At 40.7% G+C, this 27,241-nt stretch overlaps 1 protein-coding gene across 2 annotated transcripts in view; it reads left to right on the top strand.

Moving 5' to 3' along the window:
- The window catches only part of CEP152 (centrosomal protein 152), a 65,610-nt gene that overhangs the window by 27,418 nt on the left and 10,951 nt on the right, over positions 1-27,241 (top strand). For both annotated transcript variants that reach the window (XM_073653072.1, XM_073653073.1), the window contains exons 9-22: positions 250-450; positions 609-756; positions 2,038-2,129; positions 2,231-2,385; positions 2,736-2,943; positions 3,088-3,204; positions 8,575-8,705; positions 15,490-15,618; positions 17,700-17,835; positions 19,486-19,665; positions 20,289-20,558; positions 23,479-23,610; positions 24,958-25,578; positions 25,663-25,717. In XM_073653072.1, the coding sequence (XP_073509173.1) occupies positions 250-450; positions 609-756; positions 2,038-2,129; positions 2,231-2,385; positions 2,736-2,943; positions 3,088-3,204; positions 8,575-8,705; positions 15,490-15,618; positions 17,700-17,835; positions 19,486-19,665; positions 20,289-20,558; positions 23,479-23,610; positions 24,958-25,578; positions 25,663-25,717 (2,575 nt within the window). The remainder of the gene's footprint in view (positions 1-249; positions 451-608; positions 757-2,037; positions 2,130-2,230; positions 2,386-2,735; positions 2,944-3,087; positions 3,205-8,574; positions 8,706-15,489; positions 15,619-17,699; positions 17,836-19,485; positions 19,666-20,288; positions 20,559-23,478; positions 23,611-24,957; positions 25,579-25,662; positions 25,718-27,241) is intronic.

Genomic DNA, 27,241 nt, shown 5'->3' with positions numbered 1-27,241 from the left:
GAATAGTAAAGCCTTCTAGTAGCGCCCTCCCTATTCTAGTGCTCATACGTCTGAGTGTCCGTCTCCAGTAGGCGTGCATGTCAGAGAGCACGTTGGCTCTGCCGGCACCATTATAGTCTATGGCCCCGTCGGTGCGTACGTCCGAATACTGTTTTCCTGGCAGTTCGAACGTGAGACCCGACGGAGCCACAAGAAACCAAACAATTGATTCAAACCTAATTGTACTGAATTCTTCATTAATTGATGTAGTTGAGGAAGGAGCTGAAGGTTGCCAAGCTTGCCATGGACAGTATGCAACAGCAAGTCATGGATCTACGGCGCTCCGACTCGATCCACAGAGCCAGAGAACAACATGAGGCTGTTGTATCAATGCTTAAACAGAAGAACGAAGAGCAATTGCTTTCCCTGCAGCAGAAGCTGGATGAGGTTAATGGCGCACTTACCGAGCAGGTATAATACGCCAGTCACGTGTTAATATATGAAGCGCTTGCTCTCTTGACTCAGGCCATGTTATTGGTGAAATATTTCTGTAGTTATATGTACTTGACCTGTAGTATTCTCTTACCTGGATTGTTAATGATTTTTCATAATACTTATTAATCAAATAGAAAGAAATCTGTAATCGCCTGGAGCAACAAGTCAAACTTTCCGAGAGAAACCAAGAACAAATCAAAATGGAAAAAACAGAGATTATAAACCGCCTGACCAAGAGCCTGGAAGAAAGTCAAAAGCAATGTGCTAATCTCTTACATACAGGTAAGGACGGCCTTTATCGGTTTATATACAAAGTTATAGTAGTTTTCCTATAATATATATATATATATTTATTATTATTATTATTATTATTTTATTTTTTTGTGTGTGTAAAATGAATCAGTCAGAAATTGGTGAGAACATGTAAATCAGATGTAGGTGTAATGGATCCTTGTTTCAAATAAACCGAATAGCTGTTGTGTTCCTTCAATGATCCACATAAAACCATTTTGGAATATGCACCTTGTTGTAGAGTCAGAGGAATAGAACAGCCTTTTACTTCATTATTTCCAACAGCGCTGGAGAAGTAGATTAAGTTTAAAGGGAACCTGTCAGCAGGATTTTGCTAAGTAAACTACAGGCAGTGTCATGTTGGGGCTGCTGCACTGATTAATATGATACCGGAGGTGAAGAAATCTGTCTTGTGTAATCAGTGTTTGCAGTTTTGAGTTAATGATATGCTCATGCTCCGGGCCGGACTGTAGGCAGGGTCTTTCCTTGGTGCTCTAGGCCAGATCAGCAAGAAAAGACCTGACTACAGTTTCAGCCCGAAGAACAAGTATGTTCCTCATCATAGAGACACTCTCTCTCTCTGTCTTATACGTATGAGTGGTTGATGTATAACACAGAGAGAGAGTCTGTCTCTGTATCTTTGATAAGGCACATACTTGTGCTTCGGGGCGGGCCTGAGGTCAAGTCGTTTCTTGCTGATGTGGCCTAGAGCACCAAGGAAAGACCCTGTCCACAGTCCGGAGCACGGGCATATCATTAACTCAAAACTTCTAACACTGATTACACAAGAACTGCAAGACTGATTTCTTCACCTCCAGTATCATTTTAATCAGTGCAGCAGACCCAACATGAAAATACCTGTAGTTTACTTAGCAAAATCCTGCTGACAGGTTTCCTTTAATATCATACCCATACTGCAATCACAAGTCTTCTATAGAGGGAAAGTATAGATTTATGCTGCCCGGTGATTACAGCCTCTTAAAGGCTAATGGGAGCAATGGGAGCTGGAGACCATGCAGGAATCATGACTGGTCAGAAGGCTGCCACTCCGCCATGTCTGCAGCACATGGTAGACCTTAGCAAGTTCCTGCTGGACGAGGCTTTATATAGGTGCGGTATGTAAGGACCCGAGAGCGCTGACAAGATTACATTTTACCTTGAAGGTACTTGTGCTGACACCTTTATCTGTACGGCTAAATAATGCATCCACTGTAGGAATATATTTTACATTTTTAAGCAATTCAGTCAAATTTCTTGTTCAACCTTTTTCAGGCTCGATTCAGGAGGCCACTCAGTTACGGATGCAGCTTCAACAACTGCAGTCTTCCAAATTATTGGGTGATGGCATGAACAGGGCTTTGCAGGTTAGTATTTATTTTGTAGAATTTTTTTTTTTTTGTATTGTCTAGGTTTTTCACATATTAAAGATGCCTACATAGTGAAAGTTATATTTTTTATTATTTAGGCAGAAATAAATGAATTAAAAGAGCAAATTACCCTGTATGAGTCTGCTGCCAAAATGGGAGTTTTTATCAATGGCGAAGAGGAACAAGAACTATCTGACTCTTATGTGGATCTGGGCATTAGGAAAGTTAATTGGCAGAAATCCCAAATCAACAGGTACTTTCCTATGTTTTAAATTATGTTTAGTTTTTACCTATTTTTCCTACAAAAATGCCCTCTGCAGATATGAATGTCTAAAGACGTGTTTGAGAACCAAAAAAAGCTCAATCTGTGAATTTTTTTTTAAAACTTATTGACTATTGTCAATGTGTGCCATGGAGAACTTAATAAGGCTAAAAATCCTGTTTTTGGTCCTATTGGTCACGGCTGCTTCCATGTCTTGGTGCACGTGTTTGGAATTGAATGCGCTGTACTACACATGTATTTTCCTGTGTCTTCCAGCACTACTTATGTTATGATGTTGTCCAGTATTTGATGTTGTTTTTCATCTTGTTGTATATGTGAAGGATGATGCATCCTGGTCTTAGAAAAGAACTTTCTTCTGATGAGATTGTCATAGAGCTGAAAGCAGAGCTTGAACGCTGCTTGAACAGTAATAAAACAAAACGGCAGCAGATTGTTCAACTGCAATCAGATCTGAAAGGCTGTCAATCCAAAACTGAGGAACTGAAAAAGCTACTTGAAAGTGCTGAAAAAGAGGCCAAGGAATACAAGGTGATTGTCTGTTCTTAGTGCGCAATGTCTCTCTCTGGATGGATGGATGCCTTGTATGTCATACAGCACTCTACATGTTTATTTAGACAGCAATGAAGAACCTTCTTCTGATTTGTACTTTTTTTTTTTTAATCCGGTCATTAGGCCAAATCTAGGAACTGTGACAGTGAGTTGGAATCTGCCTCTTTAAATAGTCGAGGAGCTGAAACAAACCCGGAGATTCAAAGACTGCAAGCGGAAAAGCTGCAGCAAGAAATCAAGGTTGAATATCAAGCAGTAGATATACATATTTTAGTTTAAAGGGGTACTGGGAGAGTAAAATGTATTTGGGTCTATTTTACAGCAAAACCTATAAAGGGTCATATCTATTTTTTTTAAATCAAATGTTTTTATTGATTTTTATAAAGATTTTCACAAAGGTTAAAAAACAACAACAAAAAAAAAAACATCAACAAGCAGACAAACATTGGAGAAACACAGCCTCCACCCCCCAACCTTAAGAAGCCTTAAACATGAGTTATTTATACATCTTGGCTCTGCAAAACCAGCATAATTAGATGAACAAATATTTGAACATAGTAACAATAGTCAATCCAATTACATATAACTTGTGGAAGTACTAATAACATTTTTATTAATTTTTAAAGAAGTTTAATTTGAGGCATCATATAAACGTAACTCAATTCAAAAACTAAAGAAAAGGATGCACAGCCCCTATCACAAATTTAGGGTGCGTTATGATGTACCCAAACATTTTAACCAAAGACAAGAGAAACAGGAAGGTACATATGTAAAAATGCGCACACCTCAATACATATTAAGTAAAAAAATACAAGCTTTATTATACACTTTTAAAAACACTAAAATACAACACACATGATTAACAACACCCAAATACCACAATGCATGATTGGCCGTATACAGGATATAGATGTAGTAAATAATTTAAATCCGTGTAATAATCATATACAATTGATTGCGAGGAAAATATATAAAAATTCACAATAATAATAAATATCCTCAATGCCAGTATTCAGTTCAGAGTTTCACATTTCATATCACAGTACTCCCATAATACTCAATATAAACTGTAAAAAAAATTGTTTTTGCAAGCCTTCATTATATGTCAGCCCAAACCGTGGACCACCTTGCTTATAGCAATTGTATGAATTGTATGAATTTGTGTCCCTTAAGCATAATCCAAATAAACAATACCACGATCAAATCAAATGCATATAAATAATTATATCACTGCCCAATAACCAGATAAAGGTCGATTGGTAAAACCAATCATTGCATATACATAGCCATATCACCACTTATGGATCATGTGTGGATCAATTCAATCGTGTACCTGTACCTTCCTGTTTCTCTTGCTTTTGATAAACGTAACTCAAAGCAAGCCCAGGTGAAATCTCCCCAGTTCCCTAGATGTCAAACCAGAGCCATCAATCCAGGCTAATATCCATTTTACTGTTTTAACCCCTTAACAACATTAGACGTACTAATACGCGTCTGTGCCCTGGGACTTAAGAGCCAGACCCGTATTAGTACGTCATCGTGATCGCGCACGCACACAGGCTGTGCGGGCGCGATCGCCGCCGGGTGTCAGCTGATTGTCACAGCTGACACCCGGTACAATGTGCAGGGAGCGGTCGCGCACCGCTCCCAGCACATTAACCCCCGCAATGCTGCGATCGAAGTCGATCGCAGCATTGCGGTGGCAAGGGGAGGTGATCGCAGATACTCACCTCCTTTTCCGGCCTCCAGCGCTGTCTGCCGTGGCTTCCAGGATGTTGCCATGACGACCCGATGTCGTCATGACAACATCCGGGTCACCAGACAACAGGAAGATTGTTTGGACATGCGCAGTGCATCTCCAAACTATCTTCTCCCTGTCCAGCGCTGACAGCCTGCACGGCACAGGGATGGTGCTCCATCCATATGCTGTGCAGGCGATCAGAATAAAAAAAGTGAAAGTTCCAGAGTGGGACAGAGTAAAAAAGTGTAAAAACTGTCAGAAAGTGGAAAAAAAAAAAAAAAATTGTAAAAATATTTAAAAAAAAAAAGAAAAAAAATAATCCACCAAAAATAAAAATATAATGTACCCATCAATAAATATTATTATAAAAAAAACAAAACAATAAAAGTACACATATTTGGTATCGCCGCGTCCGGAACAACCTGACCTATAAAACTGTCCCACTAGTTAACCCCTTCAGTGAACACGGTAAAAAAAAAAAAAAAAAAACGAGGCAAAAAACAATGCTTTATCACCATACCGCCAAACAAAAAATGGAATAACATGCGATCAAAAAGACGAATATAAATAAAAATGGTACCGCTGAAAACGTCATCTCGTCCCGCAAAAAACAAGCCGCCATACAGCTCCATCAGCCGAAAAATAAAAAAGTTATAGCTCTCAGAATAAAGCTATGCTAAAAACTATTTTTTTTCTATAAAATTGCTTTTGTTATGTAAAAGTGCAAAACATAGAAAAACTATATGAATGTAGTACCGCTGTAAACGTACTGACCCGAAGAATAAAGCTGCCTTATCAATTTTACCACACGCGGAACAGAATAAAAAAAAAACAAAAAAAAACAATTCCTGAATTGTTGGTTTTTGTTTATTCTGCCTCCCAAAAATCGGAATAGAAAGTGATCAAAAAATGTCACGTGCCTGAAAATGGCACCAATAACAACGTCAACTCATCCCACAAAAAACAAGCCGTCACATGACTGTCTGCCAAAATCTGGAAAAATTATAGCTCTCAAAATATGGCGATGCAAAAAATAGATTTTACAAAAGATGCGTCTTTTAGTGTGTGACAGCTGTCAATCATAAAAACCCCATATGATTCTGGTATCACTGTAATCGCACCGACCCGAAGAATAAAGTCGTCTAATCACTTATACCGCACGAGGAACGGTGTAAAAAATAAACTCTCGGGTTAGGTTTGGGCTAGGGTTAGGGCTAGGATTAGGGCTGGGTTTGGGGTTAGGGTTGTGATGGGGTTGGGATTTTTTTCAAAAGTAAGAAAAAAAATGACGATATGGCGACTAGTGTTGAGCGCAAGTGCTCGCTACTTGAGTTTGCATCGGGTGCTCGGGTATGCATTGAGTATCGTGGGTATTTGAGTGACATGCTCGAGTCTCCGCCCCATATGCTTCGTGGCCAAAAAAACTTTGCGGGGATTGCCTGCCATGCACGAGCGATCCCCACATGTTTTTTTTTGGGTGTCTAATAACCGTGAAACATGTGGGGCAGGGACTCGAGCATGTCACTCGAGCACACGCAGTACATGGTGCATACCTGAGTACCCGATGCAAACTCAAATAGCGAGCACTTGCGCTCAAGACTAATGACAACTTATTCAATATGATGACCTAATGTTATCAAATTCTGTGTCGTACCTCTGGGTTCAAAATGATCACTATACACCTTAATAAAATCCTTGAGGGGTATAGTTTCCAAAATGGGGTCACTTGTGGGGGAGCTCCAATGTTTGGGCACACAGGGACTCTCCAAATGCAACATGGTGTCCGCTAACAAATTGAATGGAAAATCGGCTCAAATTGTTAGCGGACACCATGTTGCATTTGGAGAGCCCCTGTGTGCCCAGACATTGGAGCTCCCCCACAAGTGACCCCATTTTGGAAACTAGACCCCCCAAGGCACCTATCTAGATGCATAGTGAGCACTTGGAACCCCCAGGTGCTTCACAAATTGATTCGTAAAAATGAAAAAGTGAAAAAAAAAACACTTTTTCATTTTTATGAATCAATTTGTGAAGCACCTGGGGGTTCCAAGTGCTCACTATGCATCTAGATAGGTGCCTTGGGGGGTCTAGTTTCCAAAATGGGGTCACTTGTGGGGGAGCTCCAATGTTTAGACACATCAGGGGCTCTCCAAACGCAACATGGCGTCCGCTAATTATTCAAGCAAATTTTACAATCAAAAAGTCAAATGGCGCTCCTTCCCTTCCGAGCCCTGCCGTGCGCCCAAACAGTGTTTTTTCCCCACATATGGGGTATCTGCGTGCCCAGGGGAAATTGCACAACAAATTTTGGGGTCCATTTTTTTCTTGTTACCCCTGTGAAAATAAAAAAAATTGGGTCTAAAGTAACATTTTTGTGAAAAAAGTTAAATGTTCATTTTTTTCTTCCACATTCCAAAAATTCCTGTGAAGCACCTGAAGGGTTAATAAAGTTCTTGAATTTGGTTTTGAGCACCTTGAGGGGTGCAGTTTTTAGAATGGTGTCACTTTTGGGTATTTTCTGTCATAAAGTCCTCTCAAAGTGACTTCAAATGTGATGTGGTCCCTAAAAAAATGGGTTTGTAAATTTTGTTGGAAAAATGAGAAATCGCTGGTCAACTTTTAACCCTTTTAGCTCCCTAACAAAAGAAAATGTTGGTTCCAAAATTGTGCTGATGTAAAGTAGACATGTGGGAAATGTTATTTATTAACTATTTTGTGTGACATATCTCTCTGATTTAAGGGCATAAAAATTCAAAGTTTGAAAATTGCAAAATTTTCAAAATTTTCGCCAAATTTCCGTTTTTTTTCACAAATAAACGCAAGTGATATCGAAGAAATTTTACCATAATCATGAAGTACAATATGTCACGAAAAAACAATCTCAGAATCAGGGGGATCCGTTGAAGCGTTCCAGAGTAATTACCTCATAAAGTGACAGTGGTCAGAATTGTAAAAATTGGCCTGGTCATTAACGTGCAAACCACCCTCAGGGGTTAAGGGGTTAAATTGCCACTTCATGTGCTTTTAAGAAGGACTTTACTGTGATAATGATGCTGCTCCCCAACTTGCCTGCTTTCACAGAGCTTGGATTGCTTCTTGCACCTTATGAAAGGCTGCCCCTGACAAAGCCTGATCTCTGGTGTGTGGCTATTCAGACTGTAATGGCTTGTTTCATTCTCTCTGTGCTCCCTGCCTGCTCTTTCACAGCTTGTATGTGACAATTTCAAAGCTTCCAACATTCACATTTACTTATCACATACAAGCTGGCTGTCAATGTTTTGCCAGGGAGCACAGAACAAGCCATTACAGTACATTATGTGAACTGTCATGGCTCGTTCTGTGCTCTCTATCCGCACCTTCACAGCTTGCATGTGAAATATCAAGCTGTGAAGAACCAGGTAGGGAGCACAGGGAGAATGCGGCCTCACAGCTGAACAAGCCATGGCTGTACAAAGAAACAGGAACCCACTGGAGATGAGGTGTTGTCATGAGGCTATCTTCCATAAAGAGCAAGATGAAAATCGAGACCCTGATCTTTGACGTAGGATCCAAGAAAGGAGGGGGAGCACTCAGAAGCAGAATCAGCTTCACAGTGAGTAGTTGTAAGAAGCCTTTGAAGTGGCAATTAAAACAAATATATGGATATGAGCCTTTATAGGTTTTTAAATGTAATGTGGATTTAAAAAAAACATACTAATCTCCCTAGAGTACCTCTATAATATAGTAGAAACTTGATTTTTTTGTCTCAATGAAAGAAAAAATATCTGACTGTAATTAATGCAACACACACTATACACCACACTATACACACTACAGCTAATTATTTTTTTTTCTGATTGTCTAATATTGTTTCCATTTATTTTCTGCAGAAACATTTGCTGTGTGTCAATGAACTGACAGCAAATGAGGTGAAATTGAAGGCTGCGAACCAGCAACTCTGTAGTGAAATGAGACAAATGCTGGAAGACTTTGATAAGGATAAGAAGGAATCTATTGAAAGGTGCCAACAGGATCTTGGTGTTTTGTGCTTCTGTCCTACTTTGAGGAGATCAATATATATTCAGCTGTAATGGCCTATTTAGACTTGGCAATAATCGGGGAGTGAGCATTTGTAGGAATGCTCGTTCTCAACTATCGGCTCTTTTAACCGCTTCCCGACCGCCCACTGTACATAAACGTTGGCGCTGCCTGGGCTTTGTGCAGCGCCGACGTTTATGAACGGTCGGATGTCCCGCTGCCCTCAGGACCCCCAGGGTCCTGCAAGCGCTGTGGGTGCAGTGCAGAGTTTCAGCTCTGACAGGGGACATCATCGGGACCTGATTGGATCAGGTCCCAATGATGTTAACCCTTTGCTATCTTCTATATGCCTCGATCTATAGTGATCGCGGCATTTAGAAGATAGTGAGAGGAGAGGGGGTCGTCCACTTACCTCTCCGACGGCCCCCTGATGTGTGACAGGACCTGCCGTTGTCATGGCAGCCGGAGGTCACATGACCGCCTCCGGATCTGCCATGTATGGTGTCTTGCTAGGCTCAGCCTGCAGCTGAAGTCTAGCAGGAGACAGACAGTGTGAAACTGTCAGCAGAGCTCTCATGCAATGCAATACATGTCTATTGCATTGCATGAGAACAGTGGTTAGAAAAATAAAAATTAATGTCCCATACAGGGACTAAGTAAAAATGTAAAAAAAAAGTCTAAAAAATGTTTTCAAACTGTTAAAAAAAAATCACAAAATAAATAAAAATAAATAAATAAAATATTAAACCAATAAATCCGTATATTTATGCAAAAACAAAAAAAGAACACATATTTGGTATCGCCACGTCCGAAACAACCCGATCTATAAAACTGTCACACTAATTAACTCCTTCTGTGCACACCGTAAGAAAAATAAATAAAAAACGGAGCAAAAAACTATGCTTTTTCATCATATCGCCAAACAAAAAGTGGAAAAAAATGCGATCAAAAAGCAAAATGGAGATAAAAATGGTACCGCTGAAAACGTCATCTTGTTCCGCAAAAAAAAAGCCACCATACAGCTCCATCAGCCGAAAAATAAAAAAGTTATAGCTCTCAGAATAAAGCGATGCAGAAAAAATATTTTTTCTATAAAATTGTTTTATTGTGAAAACAAAACATAAAAAAAATATACAGTAAGTGTAGTATCGCTGTAAACGTACCGACCCGAAGAATAACGCTGCCTGATCACTTTTACCACACGCAGAACGGCATAAAAAATCACCTCAAAAAACAATTCCTGAATTGTTGGTTTTTGTTTATTTTACCTCCCAAAAAACGGAATAGAAAGCGATCAAAAAATGTCACGTACCCAAAAATGGTACCAATAAAAATGTCAACTCGTCCCGCAAAAATCAAGCCCTCACATGACTCTGTCGGCGAAATATGGAAAAATTATAGCTCTCAAAATATGGCGATGCAAAAACTAGATTTTGCAAAAAAAGCGTCTTTTAGTGTGTGACAGCTGTCGGTCATAAAAACCCGATATAAATCTGGTATCTCTGTAATCGCACCGACCCGAAGAATAAAGTAATCTCATCACTTATACCGCACGAGGAACGGCGTAAAAAATAAATAAAACCAATTCTTCACCTGCTACTGATTTGTTTATTATGTCTCCCAAAGATCGCAGTAAGGCTCTGCTCACATTTATCCTGCGCTCTGCTCTGAGCACTTACACCAGAGTTTCCGTGTAAATCTCTGAAATAGTTGATTCAGACGGAACCCATGACGGAAGATTCCCTGTAATGAGGCAGATATAGGCCACTGTGGATGCCGTCTGGCCTGTGATCCCACGGTGTCAGTTTTTTTAGGCGTGCATAAAAGTGCGGTTGGCCACAGTTTTGAGCACTTCTGAAAAAAAGGACACCGCTAAACAGAGGCCAGACGGAGTCCAGAGTAACTCTGCTGCCTCATTACAGTGAATGGATCCTGCAGGGGTTTCATCTGAGTTACATCACTTGGAAATTTAGATGGAAACCCCGATGTAAGTGCTCAGCCTAGAGCGCCGGATAAATGTTACGTAAAATGTTCCCAATAAAAGCTTCAACTCAGTCCTCAAAAAAAGCTAGTCCCGACTCAGGTCCGTCATCTGTTAAAAATATAAGGGACTTCCAAGTTACTGGTAGCAGAAAGGCTCTGGAAAAGCGAAATGGCCCTTGCCCCCCAAAAGAAATTCAGAAAATTTTGTGCTCCCAAATCCAAATGCCTATTCTACAATAATTTGTTCTCCAATTGTCAAATAGCGCTCCGTCCCCCCCAGATCTCGCCGTATGGCTGAGCGGTACGATACAGCCACATATGGGGTATTGCCACTTTTAGAAGAAATTGTGTGACACATTTCGGCACCATTTTTACCCATTGCCCTGTGTGAAAATGTAAAATCTGAGGGTAAAACATTTTTTCGTGGTAAAAATATAAATATGTTTTCTTCACTGCCCAATGGTATAAATTTAAAAATTAAAAAATACTCACTATTTCCCTAAATGAATTCCTTGAGAGGTGTAGTTTACAAAATGGGGTCACTTGTGGGGGTTTCTGCTGTTTTGGCATGAAAATGTGACATGGTGTCTGCTGCCTATCCCAGCCAACATAGCGCTCCTTTCTCTTCCGAACCCTGCCGTACACCAAAGCAGTGGTTTTCCCCCACATATGGGGTATCGGCGTACTCAGGAGAAATTGCACAACAAATTTCATGGTGCAATTTCTCCTGTTACCCTTATGATAATGCAAAATTAGGGGATGAAAAACCTTTTTTGTGGGAAAAATGTGAAAATTTTATTTTTACGGCTCAATATTCTAAACTGATGTGAAGCACCTGAGGGTGCAAGGTGCTCACCACACATCTAGATAAGTTCCCTAAGGGGTCTAGTTTCCAAAATGGTGTCACTTGTGGGGGGGTTTCCACTGTTTAGGCACATCAGGGGCTCACCATATGCAACATGGCATCCGCTAATTATTCAAACAAATTTTACATTCAAAAAGTCTAATGGCGCTCCTTCCCTTCCGAACCCTGCAGTGCGCCCAAACAGTGGTTTTCCCTCACATATGGGGTATCAGCGCGCTCATGAGAAATTGCACTACAAATTGTGTATTCCATTTTTTCCTGTTACCCTAGTGAAAATAAAAAAATTGGGTCTAAAGTAACATTTTTGTGAAAAAAAGTTAAATGTTCATTGTTTTCTTCCACATTCCAAAAATTCCTGTGAAACACCTGAAGGGTTAATAAACTTCTTGAATGTGGTTTTGAGCACCTTGAGGGGTGCAGTTTTTAGAATGGTGTCACTTTTGGGTATTTTCTGTCATAAAGGCCCCTCAAAGTCACTTCAAATAAGATGTGGTCCTTAAAAAAAAAAAAAAATGTTTTTGTAAATTTTGTTGGAAAAATGAGAAATCGCTGGTCAACTTTTAACCCTTATAGCTTCCTAACAAAAAAAAATTTTGGCTCCAAAATTGTGCTGATGTAAAGTAGACATATGAGAAATGTTATTTATTAACTATTTTGTGTGACATATCTCTCTGATTTAAGGGCATGAAAATTAAAAGTTTGAAAATTGCAAAATTTTCTAAATTTTCGTCAAATTTCCGATTTTTTTTTCACAAATAAACGCAAGTGATATCGAAGAAATTTTACCAGTATCATGAAGTACAATATGTCACGAAAAAACAGTCTCAGAATCAGGGGAATATGTTGAAGCGTTCCAGAGTAATTACTTCATAAAGTGACAGTGGTCAGAATTGAAAAAATTGGCCCGGTCACGAAGGCAAAAACAGGCTCTGGCGCGAAGTGGTTAAACAGGCATGCAAACGCCCAACAAATGAGAAAAATGCTCATTTGTCGAATGCAATTATTTTTAAGCTGGCTTAAAAATCATAGTTAGCTACAACACATCATCCTGTTAAAACAGGTGATGTGCTATTGATACCATGACGTGCAACAGGCAAAGAACGATCGTACTAACAATTGTTCTGTATAAACAGAATTGTCAGACTGTCTAATCAGACTAATAAACGACCACTGATCAGCTTGTATATAGTTGATCGGCAAATGTTTAATAGCCTGAATCGGCCTTCTAAAGTGACCATAACATTTGGATACATTGCCAACAATGGGCACTGATTACTGCAGTTCAATCTCTGATACCTGTGACTGTTTTTTATTGAAGATTGGCAAATTGACAATGCTCACACTACCTTATTGCAATGTTTTGTACAAGTCATCAAGTGATCACAGTTCAAGTCTTCTAGGGAGACTATAAAAATAAAAAATAGTGCAATAAAAAAAAAGTTTAAACCTAAAAGTTCAAGTGTTTGTCCTTTTTGAAAAATAAAGAATATGCATAGTTGGTATATCCTCATCTGTAAAAGTCCCAGCCTTTAGAAATATAAAAATATTTAACCCATACAGTAAAGGAAAAAAAAAAAAAACTCTAGAATTAAGTATTTTATAGTCCCCTCGCCCCCCCCCCCCCCAAAAAAAAAGAGGGCTGTGGAGTTGGAATCAGTGTCCATTTTGGTAGAGTGATAAAATGGACCGACTCCTAAAATATAGAATACATTGGGTTCAGTAATATAATGCAGGATGTGCTGTAAATGTTTTCATAAGAATTTGGGAAAGTTATGAAATGTCCTATAAATGTCTGTTCTGTTCCTGATCTAAGGATCTCGGCTTATAGTTGAAATGATTCTGTGCTGTGGAGTCGAGGAAATTGAGGAGTCGGAGGTTTGGCTTACCGACTCCCACAGCTCTGCAAAAAAACCTTAATGAAAAGCGATTTAAAATGTTTTTTATTCTTTAAAATGGTACCTGAAGTAGATACAGCTTGTCTCTTAAAAACGAAGATCTTTTACAGCTCCTTCTATAGAAAATGGCATAAACATTTTATTCTTACAAAGGTCTACATTTTTTTAACAGGTAATAAAAGATATATATTAACCCCTTTACGACCTTGGAAGTTTGAGTATGTCCAAGGTCGTATCCCTGCACTCCATGCAGGCTTCGGTGCTGAGCCTGCATGTTTTCAGTCACATGACAGCTTATCTCTACAGCTGACATATGCCCCCTAACAGGCGCGGGTGGAATCCCTGAAGCCCTGCTGTGTGTAGCACAGGCGATCAGATGATAGCAGCTAATAGCAGCTAAAAAACCTTCAAATCACTCCTCTTTCCCCCATTCAAAATAAAAAAATTAAATATACACACATTTGGTATCGCTGCATTCAGAATCACCCGATCTGTCAATATATAAAAATAATCCGATTGGTAAACGGCGTAACAAGGAAAAAAAACAAATGCCAGAATTATGTTTTTTTTGGTCACCGCAACATTGCAATAAAGTGTAATAACAGGCGATCAAAAGATCGTATTTACATCAAAATACTATCAATAAAAACATCAGCTCGATGCGCAAAAGAATAAGCCCTCACCCGGCCCCAGATCCCAAAAAATGGAGGCGCTATGGGTCTTGGAAAATGGCGACTTTTTTTTTTTTGCAAACTTTGGATTTTTTTTTCACCACTTAAATAAAAAAGAACCTATACATGTTTAATGTCTACGAACTAGTAATGACCTGAAGAATAATGATGGCAGGTCAGTTTTAGCATTTAGTGAACATGTTCTAAAAACAAAACAAAAAACAATTGTGGAATTGCACTTTTTTTTTTGCTATTTCACCGCACTTTGAATCTTGTTCCCGTTTTCCAGTACACGATATGGTAAAACCAATGGTGTCATTCAAAAGTACTACTCATCCCACAAAAAACAAGCCCTCACATGGCCAAATCGACGGAAAAATAAAAAAGTTTTGGCTCTGGGGAGACAGCAAAAAAACGAAAACACAAAAAACGGAAAAACCCAAGGGGGTAAAGGGGTTAAAATATATATAAATTTTGACATAAGTTTACCAATGAATGCAGTTAAAAACAAAACCCCAAAAACTTGCTTTGGTTTCACCCCACTTGAGATTTTCCCAATATTTCAGTTTATTGAATGGAAAAGTAGTGTAATTAGAAACTTGGGGGAAAAAAAAAGTTATGCTTCTTGGAAGAATGGGAGGAAAGTGCAAATTAAAGAGGTGGTCCACTACACTGTATAATTTGCCCATCGATTTACACATTTTAAGCAAGTATTTTTGTAGATACTGTCTGCTGCCATATGTGCCTGTGAGCGGCGCCATCGCTACTCGCTTAGTCCACATCACGTGATCTGGCTGCAGCCACCGCTGACGTCACATCAACTTCCGGACTTCCTTGATTCCCCCAGGCGTGACCCAGTCGCACGAAACCCCCTGATTGATGGGCTGTGGGCTGTGCTTCACCGCACGTCACAGCCCAGTATCCAGTGCGCTCTTTCCCGCTCTCCTCTCCTCTGCTTTCATTGACCACAAGCGCGTGCTGGATACTGGGGTGTGACGTGCGGTGAAACACCTCCCACAGCGCAGTCAATCATGGGGGGTGGTGGGAGGATGCATGCGACTGGGTCACACATGGGGAAATCAAGGAAGTCCGGAAGTTTACGTGATGTCAGCTGCGGCTGCAGCCGGCGGCACGTGATGCGTACTGAGCGAGCAGCGATAGCGCCACTCACAGGCAGATATGGAAGCAGAGGGTATTTACAAAAATAATTATTTAAAATATGTAAATCGATGGGCGCATTATACAATGTAGTGGACCACCTCTTTAACAGATTTAAATGAACTATGTGCAGCACGGTAATTATTGGACAAATTTTCAAATTCGATGTGGACTAATAAAGCCCTGTCCTCCCAGGTGTGAGCGCACGTATGAGCAGCATCACGAAGACATTAAGAACCACATGAGAATGGAGCTGAGTGAGCATTTTGAAGCCGAAAAGGGACAGCTAAGTCAGGCCTACGACACTGCAATAGCTAATTTACAGTAAGACTCTGTATTTAATAATAATAATAATAATAATAATTTTTATTTATATTCCGCAGCACTTTACAATTAAGTAAGGGCATGTACAGACAATATACACAATACAATGTAACACTTTTCAACAGTTACAGGAGGAGTGAGGGACCTGCTCGCAAGCTTACAATCTATATGCAAACGGGGGGGGACACAATAGGAAGAACATGGTCATCAGCCAGTATCTGTCTAAGGCTGAGTTCACACGATGCGTTTTTCATGCGTTTCCGCGGCGTTTTTGCAGTTGCGTAAACGCCGCGGAAACGCATGAAAAATGCATGGTAGAAGGGCAGCAATGTTCCCCAATGGAAATCCGCATGTGCTGTGCCCATGATGCGGATTTTTCCGCAGCGTAAACGCTGCGCTCAAAAATCCGCAGCATGTCAATTAATTTTGCGGAAACGCTGCTCTTTTGCCGCCATTGACTTGCATTAGACCGCATGGAATCCGCATCACTGTATATGTTGATGCGCTTTTCATGCGGTCTAATGTGCGGATGGTACCCGGGTGTGGATGAGAGGACTCTCATCCAGACCCAGGTACCATTAAAAAAAAAAAGAATAAAATAAAAAATATATATATTCTCACCTTCTGACGGCCCGCGCTGCGTCCTGCCGGCTTCCCGCGCACTTCGCGGTTGAATGAAGGACCTTCGCTGACGTCAGAGTCATGTGACGGGTCACGTGACGCTGACGTCGGAAGGTCCTACAGTCTTCACTGCCGGCAGCCGGGACCGATGAAGCAAGACACCGGGGGCCATCAGAGGGTAAAGTATGTATTTATTTTTTATTTTTTGACATTCACACACTATATAAATCCATGCCGGTTGCATGGATTTATATAGTGTGAAGTTGACAAGCACTTTCCAAGTGATGCTAAATTCGCTTGGGAAGCGCTTGTCAACCCGCATGCGGAAATGAAAGTGAAGACCGCTTCATTTCCGCATGTCCCTGGCAGGAAACCGCATGTACAATCCGCATGCGTTTTTTCCTGCCAGAGAGATGCAGAAACGCTCAGGAAAAAATCCTGAGCATTTCTGCATCGTGTGCACATACCCTAAGAGCAGTTACCATGTGGTATTTGGTGCATGGAGGATGTGGGGAAAGATGAATACGCAGGGGCAGATTAAGATTAATATTTAGAAGGGGACAGGGGAGAGTTAGGTTACTGAGTTAAGGTGGTAGGCTTGTTTAAACAAATGTGTTTTAAATCCCGTTTGAAGACATGGGGGCTAGATATTAGTCTGATCATTTGGGGCAGTGCATTCCAGAAAACTGGCGCGGCACAAGAGAAGTCTTGGAGACGGAAGTGTGAGGTTCGGATTAAGGAGGATGTTAGTCTTAGATCAGTTGCAGAATGGAGGGCACGGGAGGGGCGATAGACAGAGACGAAGGATGATATATAGGGCGGTGCAGAACTGTGGAGAGCTTTGTGGGTGAGAGAGATGAGTTTGTATTGTATTCTGTGGTGAATGGGTAACCAGTGCAATGACTGGCACAGGGTAGAGGCGTCAGTGAAGCGGCCTGATAGAAATACGACCCTGGCTGCTGCAGTCAGAATGGATTGGAGAGGAGACAGTTTGTTTAGAGGGAGACCGATTAGAAGAGAGTTGCAGAAGTACAGATGAGAGTGAATAAGAGCGACAGTAAGAGTTTTTGCAGTATCAAAGGTGAGAAAAGGTCGGATTTTGGAGATATTTTTAAGGTGCAGGTGACAAGAGCGAGTGAGTGATTGTATATGGGGAATAAAGGAAAGTTGTGTGTTTTAAATATGACTCCAAGACAGCGAGCTTGCTGCTTGGGGGTTATGGTGGCGCCACCCAGGGAAATTGAAAGTCAGGTATAGGTGGGTTAGTAGAGGGAGGAAAAACAAGGAGTCCAGTTTGAGAGATTCAGTTTCAGATAGAAGGAGACATGATGGTAGAGACCATGGACAGACAATTGCCTGTATCTAATGAGTTTTTGGTGTACAGGACTTTACAGGACTTTAGTTTTGCTCCAGAATGTATATGTCAATCATTTCATGCCCTGTTTCACGATTCCATGCAGATCCCAAATCACTGAGTTGACCGATGAGATGACGGTAGTGCAGGAATGTTACATAGCAGTTTGTAAAGAGAAGGATACTCTAGAGGATGATGTCCGAAACAGTCTGAAGAAAGAGTTTCAGCTGACTGAAGAAAAGGTACATGGAATTTTTTGATCTGTTAATACACTGCTCAAAAAAATAAAGGGAACACTTAAACAACAGAATATAACGCCAAGTAAATCAAACTTCTGTGAAATCAAACTGTCCACTTAGGAAGCAACACTGATTGACAATCAATTTCACCTGCTGTTGTGCAAATGGAATAGACAATAGATGGAAATTATTGGCAATTATCAAGACACCCTCAATAAAGGAGTGGTTCTGCAGGTGGGGACCACAGACCACATCTCAGTACCAATGCTTTCTGGCTGATGTTTTGGTCACTTTTGAATGTTGGTTGTGCTTTCACACTCGTGGTAGCATGAGACTGACTCTACAACCCACAGAAGTTGCTCAGGTAGTTCAGCTCATCCAGGATGGCACATCAATGTGAGCTGTGGCAAGAAGGTTTGCTGTTTCTGTCAGCGTAGTGTCCAGAGGCTGGAGGCGCTACCAGGAGACAGGCCAGTACACCAGGAGACGTGGAGGGGGCCATAGGAGGGCAACAACCCAGTAGCAGGACCGCTGCCTCCGCCTTTGTGCAAGGAGGAGCACTGCCAGAGCCCTGCAAAATGACCTCCAGCAGGCCACAAATGTGCATGTGTCTGCACAAACAGTTAGAAACCAACTCCATGAGGGTGGTATGAGGGCCCGACGTCCACAGATGAAGGTTGTGCCTACAGCCCAACACCGTGCAGGATGCTTGGCATTTGCCACAGAACACCAGGATTGGCAAAGTCGCCACTGGCGCCCTGTTCTCTTCACAGATGAAAGCAGGTTCACACTAAGCACATTGACAGATGTGACAGAGGCTGGAGACGCCATGGAGAGCGATCTGCTGCCTGCAACATCCTTCAGCATGACCGGTTTGGCAGTGGGTCAATAATGGTGTGGGGTGGCATTTCTTTGGAGGGCCACACAGCCCTCCATGGGCTCGCCAGAGGTAGCCTGACTGCCATTAGGTACCGAGATGAGATCCTCAGACCCCTTGTGAGACCATATGCCGGTGTGGTTGGCCCTGGGTTCCTCCTAATGCAGGACAATGCCAGACCTCATGTGGCTGGAGTGTGTCAGCAGTTCCTGCAAGATGAAGGCATTGAAGCTATGGACTGGCCCGCCCGTTCCCCAGACCTGAATCTGATTGAGCACATCTGGGACATCATGTCTCGCTCCATCCACCAACATCACGTTGCACCATTGACTGTCCAGGAGTTGGCAGATGCTTTAGTCCAGGTCTGGGAGGAGATCCCACAGAAGACCATCCGCAACCTCATCAGGAGCATGCCCAGGCGTTGTAGGGAGGTCATACAGGCACGTGGAGGCCACACACAATACTGAGCCTCATTTTGACTTGTTTTAAGGACATTACATCAAAGTTGGATCAGCTTGTAGTGTGTTTTTCCACTTTAATTTTGGGGGTGACTCTAAATTCAGGCCTCCATTGGTTAATAAATTTGATTTCCATTGATGATTTTTGTGTGATTTTGTTGTCAGCACATTCAACTTTGTACAGAACAAAGTATTCAATGAGAATATTTCATTCTATCAGATCTAGGATGTGTTATTTGAGTGTTCCCTTTATTTTTTTGAGCAGTGTAGAATATGTGTTATGACAAAATATGTTTGAGTTATTTTTATTTTTGATAGTGGAGAAATGACAAAGAAATGACTTTGCAAGCTCTGAAAACAGAGCTTGAGTTGAAGCACCAGTCGTCTCTGTCTGATGCGAAGGCTCAGTGGGAAAAAGAAAAGGAATGCACGATGAAGCAACAGCTTGATGTACAGATAACATTGGTGAAAGACAGCTGGATAAAGGAGCAGGAGAAGGTATGTGGACCAAATTCAGCCCTGTAGATATTGGGAATATCCTGATATTATGATTGAACTATGTTATAGCTATATGTAAAATCACCTAGGTCACAGGGGTCCTCTGCTTTGCTTCCACATGCTGGGGTCCCCATCGATCTGCTGTGATTTATGGGGAAATTTGGCAGTCATTGTTAAGGTTTCCTGCTGCACTACCATAGGGGAAGTTAAAGGGAACTTATAACCACGGAAAACGCTATTTATCTGCAGGTGAATAGCGTTTGAATGCTGGCCGGCCACTTTACTGAAATTCCAGATTCTGGGAGGAAATTCACTTATTTCTTCCTGTAAGCTGCCAGCTTTCAGTCATGGGGGTATACACAGAGTCTTTATTGTGAGCTATGGCTGGACGCACACCCCAGCACTTTCATTGATGGTACTTTCTGCAGCGCTTCCCTGCACAGCGAGTTATCAATCAAAGTGCTGGGACGAGCTTACAGTATAGTGAGTGGCGTAAGGACTACACTTCCCAGAATGCTCACTACCATGTTTAAATATAGATAAAAGATGTTGCCATCCCTTCTTTGTTTTAAAATGAGCCCACCTTCATTACAGTTATGGGAAATCTTGTTCTCATTTATTAGAAAACTGAATTAAGGATTCAGGATGTGGAGAACGAGTGGAGACATAAACTAGACTGTGCAGTGCATGATGCCCAAGCAAAATCGCTGCCGACCTTAGAAGATCATGCCGTACAGACGGATGAGCCACTCCTCACACAGTCTGCAGGTGCAATTGAGCAGCTAGATGAAGTAAGACTTCAACTTCAGAATGCCGTGCAAGACAAAGAGAGGGCAGTCCGGGACGTCCGAAACGATGTAGAAGCGCAGCATCGGGAGGCTATTGCAAAGCAGGTAAGATGCCGGTTTCTTCACAATGTTAACACGCCAATTTATCTGGCCCTATTGACACTTGCGGGAAGACTTACTCTGAGTTGAAGCACACACGAATTCCCAGTCTATATCTGGGGTAGAATGACTTTAGTTGATTATCCAGAGACGTTGACCATATACTTATATGCTTTATGTAGATTTGGGATAATTATACCCAATAAATTCTGCCATTTATATTCTTATTGATGAATCTTTACCTTCTAAAAACATCACCTACTGGTAATTTATTTTTATTACTCCTTAGTTGGTTTTGCTTTGCCCATGTGGAATATTAAAATGTTTCTTTGAGAACTCAGGGTGCACTATTGTGAATGGGCTTGGTTGGATAGGCTCATGTACAGCTAGTAACCGTAAAGTTGTGTTCCGGCTTTAAACATTTATTACTTATCCAATGATAATATAGCTTTTCATGGACATCTTTTTAATGGAGTTCCCCAGTCTGGCAATGACGTGACCTTGGTGCTGAATCGGTGCTGCAGCTCCTTCACTGTTATTTTTCTTTATTTTTATACCCTATGCCATGATGCTCTGGCAACCTTGGCTGTCCCCCTGCACAGCGGGTGGTTCGGTGTTTCTCCTTTGTTTTCAGGATCAGTAAGGGTATGTTCACATGTTGCATTTCTGCTGCTTTTTTTTTGTGTGGTTTTTTTAATGCAAATTTTCAGCTGTGTTTTATAGTACCAGCAAAGTCTGAGATTTCAGAAATCTCATGCACACACATTGTTCTTTTTTCCTGACTGTTTTGTCAAAGAGCTGCATTTTTGCAAAATGCAGCATGTCACTTCTTTCAGCTTTTTTTTCAGTGTTTTTCACCATAGAAAGCAATGGGTAGTGCAAAAACACAGGAAAAATGCAGCAAAAACCCCAGGTATCAAGTTTTGCTGCTTTTTTACTACCAAAACCTGTTAAAGTTGAATCAGGTTATTTTTTTCTGCACCAAACATTATCATCTTACATAAGAGACAAATGTACAGTACAGACCAAAAGTTTGGACACACCTTCTCATTTAAAGATTTTTCTGTATTTTCTTGACTATGAAAATTGTACATTCACACTGAAGGCATCAAAACTATGAATTAACACATGTGGAATTATATACTTAACAAAAAAATGTGAAACAACTGAAAATATGTCTTATATTCTAGGTTCTTCAAAGTAGCCACCTTTTGCTTTGATGCCTGATTTGCACACTCTTGGCATTCTCTTCATGAGCTTCAAGAGGTAGTCACCGGAAATGGTTTTCACTTCACAGGTGTGCCCTGTCAGGTTTAATAAGTGGGATTTCTTGCCTTATAAATGGGGTTGGGACCATCAGTTGTGTTGTGCAGAAGTCTGGTGGATACACAGCTGACAGTCCTACTGAATAGACTGTTAGCTGCTTTTTTCTTGCCATAATGCAAATTCTAAGTAAAGAAAAACGAGTGGCCATCATTAATTTAAGAAATGAAGGTCAGTCAGTCTGAAAAATTGGGAAAACTTTGAAAGTGTCCCCAAGTGCAGTTGCAAAAACCATCAAGCGCTACAAAGAAACTGGCTTGCATGAGGACCGCCCCAGGAAAGGAAGACCAAGAGTCACCTCTGCTTCTGAGGATAAGTTTATCCGAGTCACCAGCCTCAGAAATCGCAGGTTAACAGCAGCTCAGATTAGAGACCAGGTCAATGCCACACAGAGTTCTAGCAGCAGACACATCTCTACAACAACTGTTAAGAGGAGACTTTGTGCAGCAGGCCTTCATGGTAAAATAGCTGCTAGGAAACCACTGCTAAGGACAGGCAACAAGCAGAAGAGACAAGTTTGGGCTAAAGAACACAAGGAATGGACATTAGACCAATGGAAATCTGTGCTTTGGTCTGATGAGTCCAAATTTGAGATCTTTGGTTCCAACCACCGTGTCTTTGTGCGACGCAGAAAAGGTGAACGGATGGACTCTACATGCCTGGTTCCCACCGTGAAGCATGGAGGAGGAGGTGTGATGGTGTGGGGGTGCTTTGCTCGTGACACTGTTGGGGATTTATTCAAAATTGAAGGCATACTGAACCAGCATGGCTACCACAGCATCTTGCAGCGGCATGCTATTCCATCCGGTTTGTGTTTAGTTGGACCATCATTTATTTTTCAACAGGACAATGACCCTAAACACACCTCCAAGCTGTGTAAGGGCTATTTGACCAAGAACGAGAGTGATGGGGTGCTACGCCAGATGACCTGGCCTCCACAGTCACCAGACCTGAACCCAATCGAGATGGTTTGGGGTGAGCTGGACCGCAGAGTGAAGGCAAAAGGGCCAACAAGTGCTAAGCATCGCTGGGAACTCCTTCAAGATTGTTGGAAGACCATTTCCGGTGACTACCTCTTGAAGCTCATCAAGAGAATGCCAAGAGTGCGCAAAGCAGTCATCAAAGCAAAAGGTGGCTACTTTGAAGAACCTAGAATATAAGACATATTTTCAGTTGTTTCACACTTTTTTGTTAAGTATATAATTCCACATGTGTTAATTCATAGTTTTGATGCCTTCAGTGTGAATGTACAATTTTCATAGTCATGAAAATACAGAAAAATCTTTAAATGAGAAGGTCTGTCCAAACTTTTGGTCTGTACTGTACATTGACAGAAAAGCAGCAAAATCTGCTTTTTTGACGTTGCTTCTTTACTGCCAAGAGAGCAGGTTTTACCTGCGGGGAAAAAAAGCATCAAAAACGCAATGTGTGAATATGAATAATTTTTCTTACTTCACAAATCATAGAGGTGGAAGTACACAAAATTCAAGATACTTGTTCCAAAACTACCTGTCAGCAAATCTTGTGGCGTTGTACTCATTTTTAAGGAGTTCTTTGACACATTTTTACTACAATTCTTATTGGGTTATTTTTGCTTTGACAGGTGGAAGTGTCGTTAACAAAAGCTCACAAAAGGTGGTTAGAAGAGCTCACAAGTTTATCAGAATACAAAGCAAACTTGAGGCTTGAGAGAGAAAAATGGGGGAGACTTCATGACCTCAATGTGAAAAAGCAGGTAAGTAAAGCGCATTTACGATATCGTTTCTCAATCATATGACTTTTGTTTTATAGGGGTATGTGTGTGTGTGTGTGTGTGTATATATATGTATATGTGTGTATAGCCGGCAGCAGCAGGAGCCGCAGCGCGGCTACACTGTATACTGCTATTAAGGAGCATGAATATTCAGTGCTCCCCCACGCCCCATCATTTTCTTTAGCAGCGGGGACAGTGTAGGCTGCAGTAGGCGGCTGCTGCCTCCTGTGCCTCGCTCCTTCTGCCTCCTGTGCCTCGCTCCTCCACCGATACCGCTCCCCCCAACATTCGGACTATAAGACGCACCCCCATATATTATTATATTATATTCATTTATTTTATATATATATATATATATATATATATATATATATATATATATATATATATATATATATATATATATATATATATATATATATATATATATATATATATATATATATATATATATATAAAAAGAAAGTGCAGCAGCACTCCATTATGGCCAAGATACATAAAGACAATAAAGCCATTTAATTTAAACTGTGTTATTACTCAATAAGCTTTACTTACAAAAAATGGAGGTTCTTAGCGCATAAATTGGCCAATTCATGTGTGCCCATCAACCGCTGCAAGGTGACCTCCCATCTGATGGGTACTACTCTGCCTACATGCCTCTCTTGGGCTACAAGCCTATAACTCTGGACAGAACATGTCACTTCTGGGCTGAAACACCTTCAATTTAAATGGGCTGGTAGAATAGAATATACATCACCTGCTGGTTAAATGGGGGGAGTGCAAGGTCAAACAGGAGGCAGTTCCCACCTCCTATAGTAATATGTCAGAAAAACTGACCAGCACATCCTAAATGTGAACAGGTGCAAGCTGCAGAAACTGCATAAGATATATAAAAAGAAAGCGCGGCAGCACTCCATTATGGCCAAGATACATAAAGACAATAAAATATATATATATATATATATATATATATATATATATATATATATATATATATATATATATATATATATATATATATATATATATATATATATATATATATATATATATATATAATAAATTAATATAATATAATTCTGGTGCTAATAAAAAAACATGCAATTTAGCAAATTACTTTTTATTAACATTTGTCCCCATTGTCCTACCAACTCCACCACTCTTTACAGCTGCAGTCTAGCAGTGGTAGCCAAACATACACAGTGCTGACATGCCTTTTCTTAGTGAGCTTGTAAGCGCTACCGAGATTGGGAGCCAACAGCGCCTAATCCCACCCAGATGCCTTTGGCCATCACTTATCTGTAAAACTTCTGAATATTTGCTTTGTAGATATCCGATGCTGTTGCTGCAGCTGAAGCAAATTGGAAGTTAGGAGCTGGAAAACTTGACTATGGCAAGAAAGAAAAAGAATTGGAGGAGCAAGTATCCACCATGAAAAGGGAGTTGGAGCGAAAGAATGATGAGTTTGAGGCACGAATGAAAGTAGAACTTGGGGAGGCGCGAGCGCTGTGGAACAAAGAGCGACAGGAGGAGATTCAGCAGATTCGGGCACAAAATGAAAAGGATTACCGCACATTTTTGAATGAACACAGAACTAAGATCAGCGAAGTTCTTTCCACAGCAAAAGCTGATTTTGAAAAGCAAAGGAATGAACTGGTTTCTCAGAAGGAGGCAGAATTGACCGAAATGTATAACCACCAACTCAAGCAACGGACTTGTGAAGAAACGCGGAAAATCCAAGATCACAATAAAGAGATTTTATGTGAAATCGAGCGACTTATGTCCGATATTCATGACAATCTGGTTGAAAAACGTGTTCCAGAGCGTTTCTCCAATGCATCAAGCAAATTAGATGCCCAGTTTTTGGATAAGCTTCGATCTTGCTTACAGAAGTCTGTCATGGGGATTGCTTACCAGGCTATTTCCAATGCAAAGTCTGAGTGGAAGCAGGTAATAATTTCTCTGTTACTTCTATCTGTAGGTGATGAATACACAGTGGGCATAAAGACCAAGCTTCTTCTTGATGTTTTTCAGAACCTTGATGAGAATTTTGCAAAGAAGAACCACCTTTCGGAGAGGCAGACAAATGGTACATTTTTTTTTAAAATCCTTTAGCTTTTTGAAACCTGTAACACACCCTCCTCATCTGGGTTTTTATAAAGCATTTTTACATATTTTTTCATGTTTAAAATCAGCATTTATGTAAGGGTTTTACATTGCATGAACGGACCATTAGGCCAACAGAACTTCAGTATCAGGTAAATTTGGATAAGCTGCATGGACCACTATATATATATATATATATATATATATATATATATATATATATATATATATATATATATATAATATATATGGGATGAGGGGGCCCATGCATACCAGGATTGGAGAAATTTACCAGCAGCTGCTGCATTTCCCACCCTAGGCTTATACTCGAGTCAAGTTTTCCCAGTTTCTTGTAGTAAAATTAGGTGCTTTGGCTTATATTTGGGTCAGCTTATACTCGAGTATATAAAGTATTAATGAAATTTATAGATGGGCAGTCGGGTAAATCTAGAAAAACAGGTACGTCTTCCTGCTCGTAAGATAATTTTCATAAAATTGAAAAATTTGATGAAAAGTTAAGAATCTTTCTGATTTATACATTCGATTGCAATACATTACCATTTTTAAGATTACTGCTATAAACAGTAAGTCCTATTCTGTGTAGGCAATCCTCTATGGCCTAAATCAGTGTTTCTCAATATTTCTAAACCATGTATTTTCTGCTAAATCATACTACATTAAAGGTGCTTTCCAGGCACAATAGCTCCCTCACTCGCACTCTCAGTGCCTGCTTACTCTACCTACAAAGCACCATCCCACATAGTTTCTCCTTACTAACATTCTTCCCACTTCATGTAGTATGTGCTATCCTGACACTCTTACAGTTCATAATTTTACAGGTGCTAAAAAGGGTACCACACAGGCTCAGTCTACTGTAGGGGAGCAATAAGTCATTATGTATTAATTTATTCTAATATAATCTAGGACTCTGGAATGCCCAGCACCATCCCGTCTGGACACTTGTTGATACGTTTACTATTCTCTGTGGAGCCTGCACTGTTTCTATGCTTTCTTTCCCTTCCGGTGCACATCCCCAGTCACTTCCAGCTTGCTGCAGATCTCTGGCCACGCCTCCCATGACATCATCGTTTAGCACACTGCTCTGAGAGCTGCTGGCTTAGCCCTGCTCCCTCTGCTTAACTGATAGGCTATGTCCAGTGCCAAGCACGGACAGGAAATCTTTGTACTCTGTGCTTTGAAGTAAGGAGCTGGAGTCAGGGACAGAGCAGAATGTTAACAGCAAGTAAATTATGAACTTTCTTCATTTTTCATAGACTTTTACAGTGTTTTTAATAATTTTTTTGTGCCTAGAAAATCCCATTTATAGACAAAACCATGTATGATCATAGTTTTAGCTATTAGAAGCACAGAGTGAGCGCAATGCAAGTACCTCCGACATAACTTGACACAGCACAAAGCACAAGTCTATACAGCCCCGCACTGCAGACTAACATATATGCACTGGGATTTCACAGCCTGAGACACGTTAGACGTGTTATATCTGTAG

This window comes from Phyllobates terribilis, unplaced genomic scaffold (assembly GCF_046119375.1).
Source record: "Phyllobates terribilis strain yellow unplaced genomic scaffold, ASM4611937v1 Scaffold_11__3_contigs__length_659146591, whole genome shotgun sequence".
NCBI lineage: Eukaryota > Metazoa > Chordata > Amphibia > Anura > Dendrobatidae > Phyllobates > Phyllobates terribilis.
The sequence above is the reverse complement of the archived record's forward strand: the minus strand, read 5'-3'. Positions and strand labels throughout refer to the sequence as shown.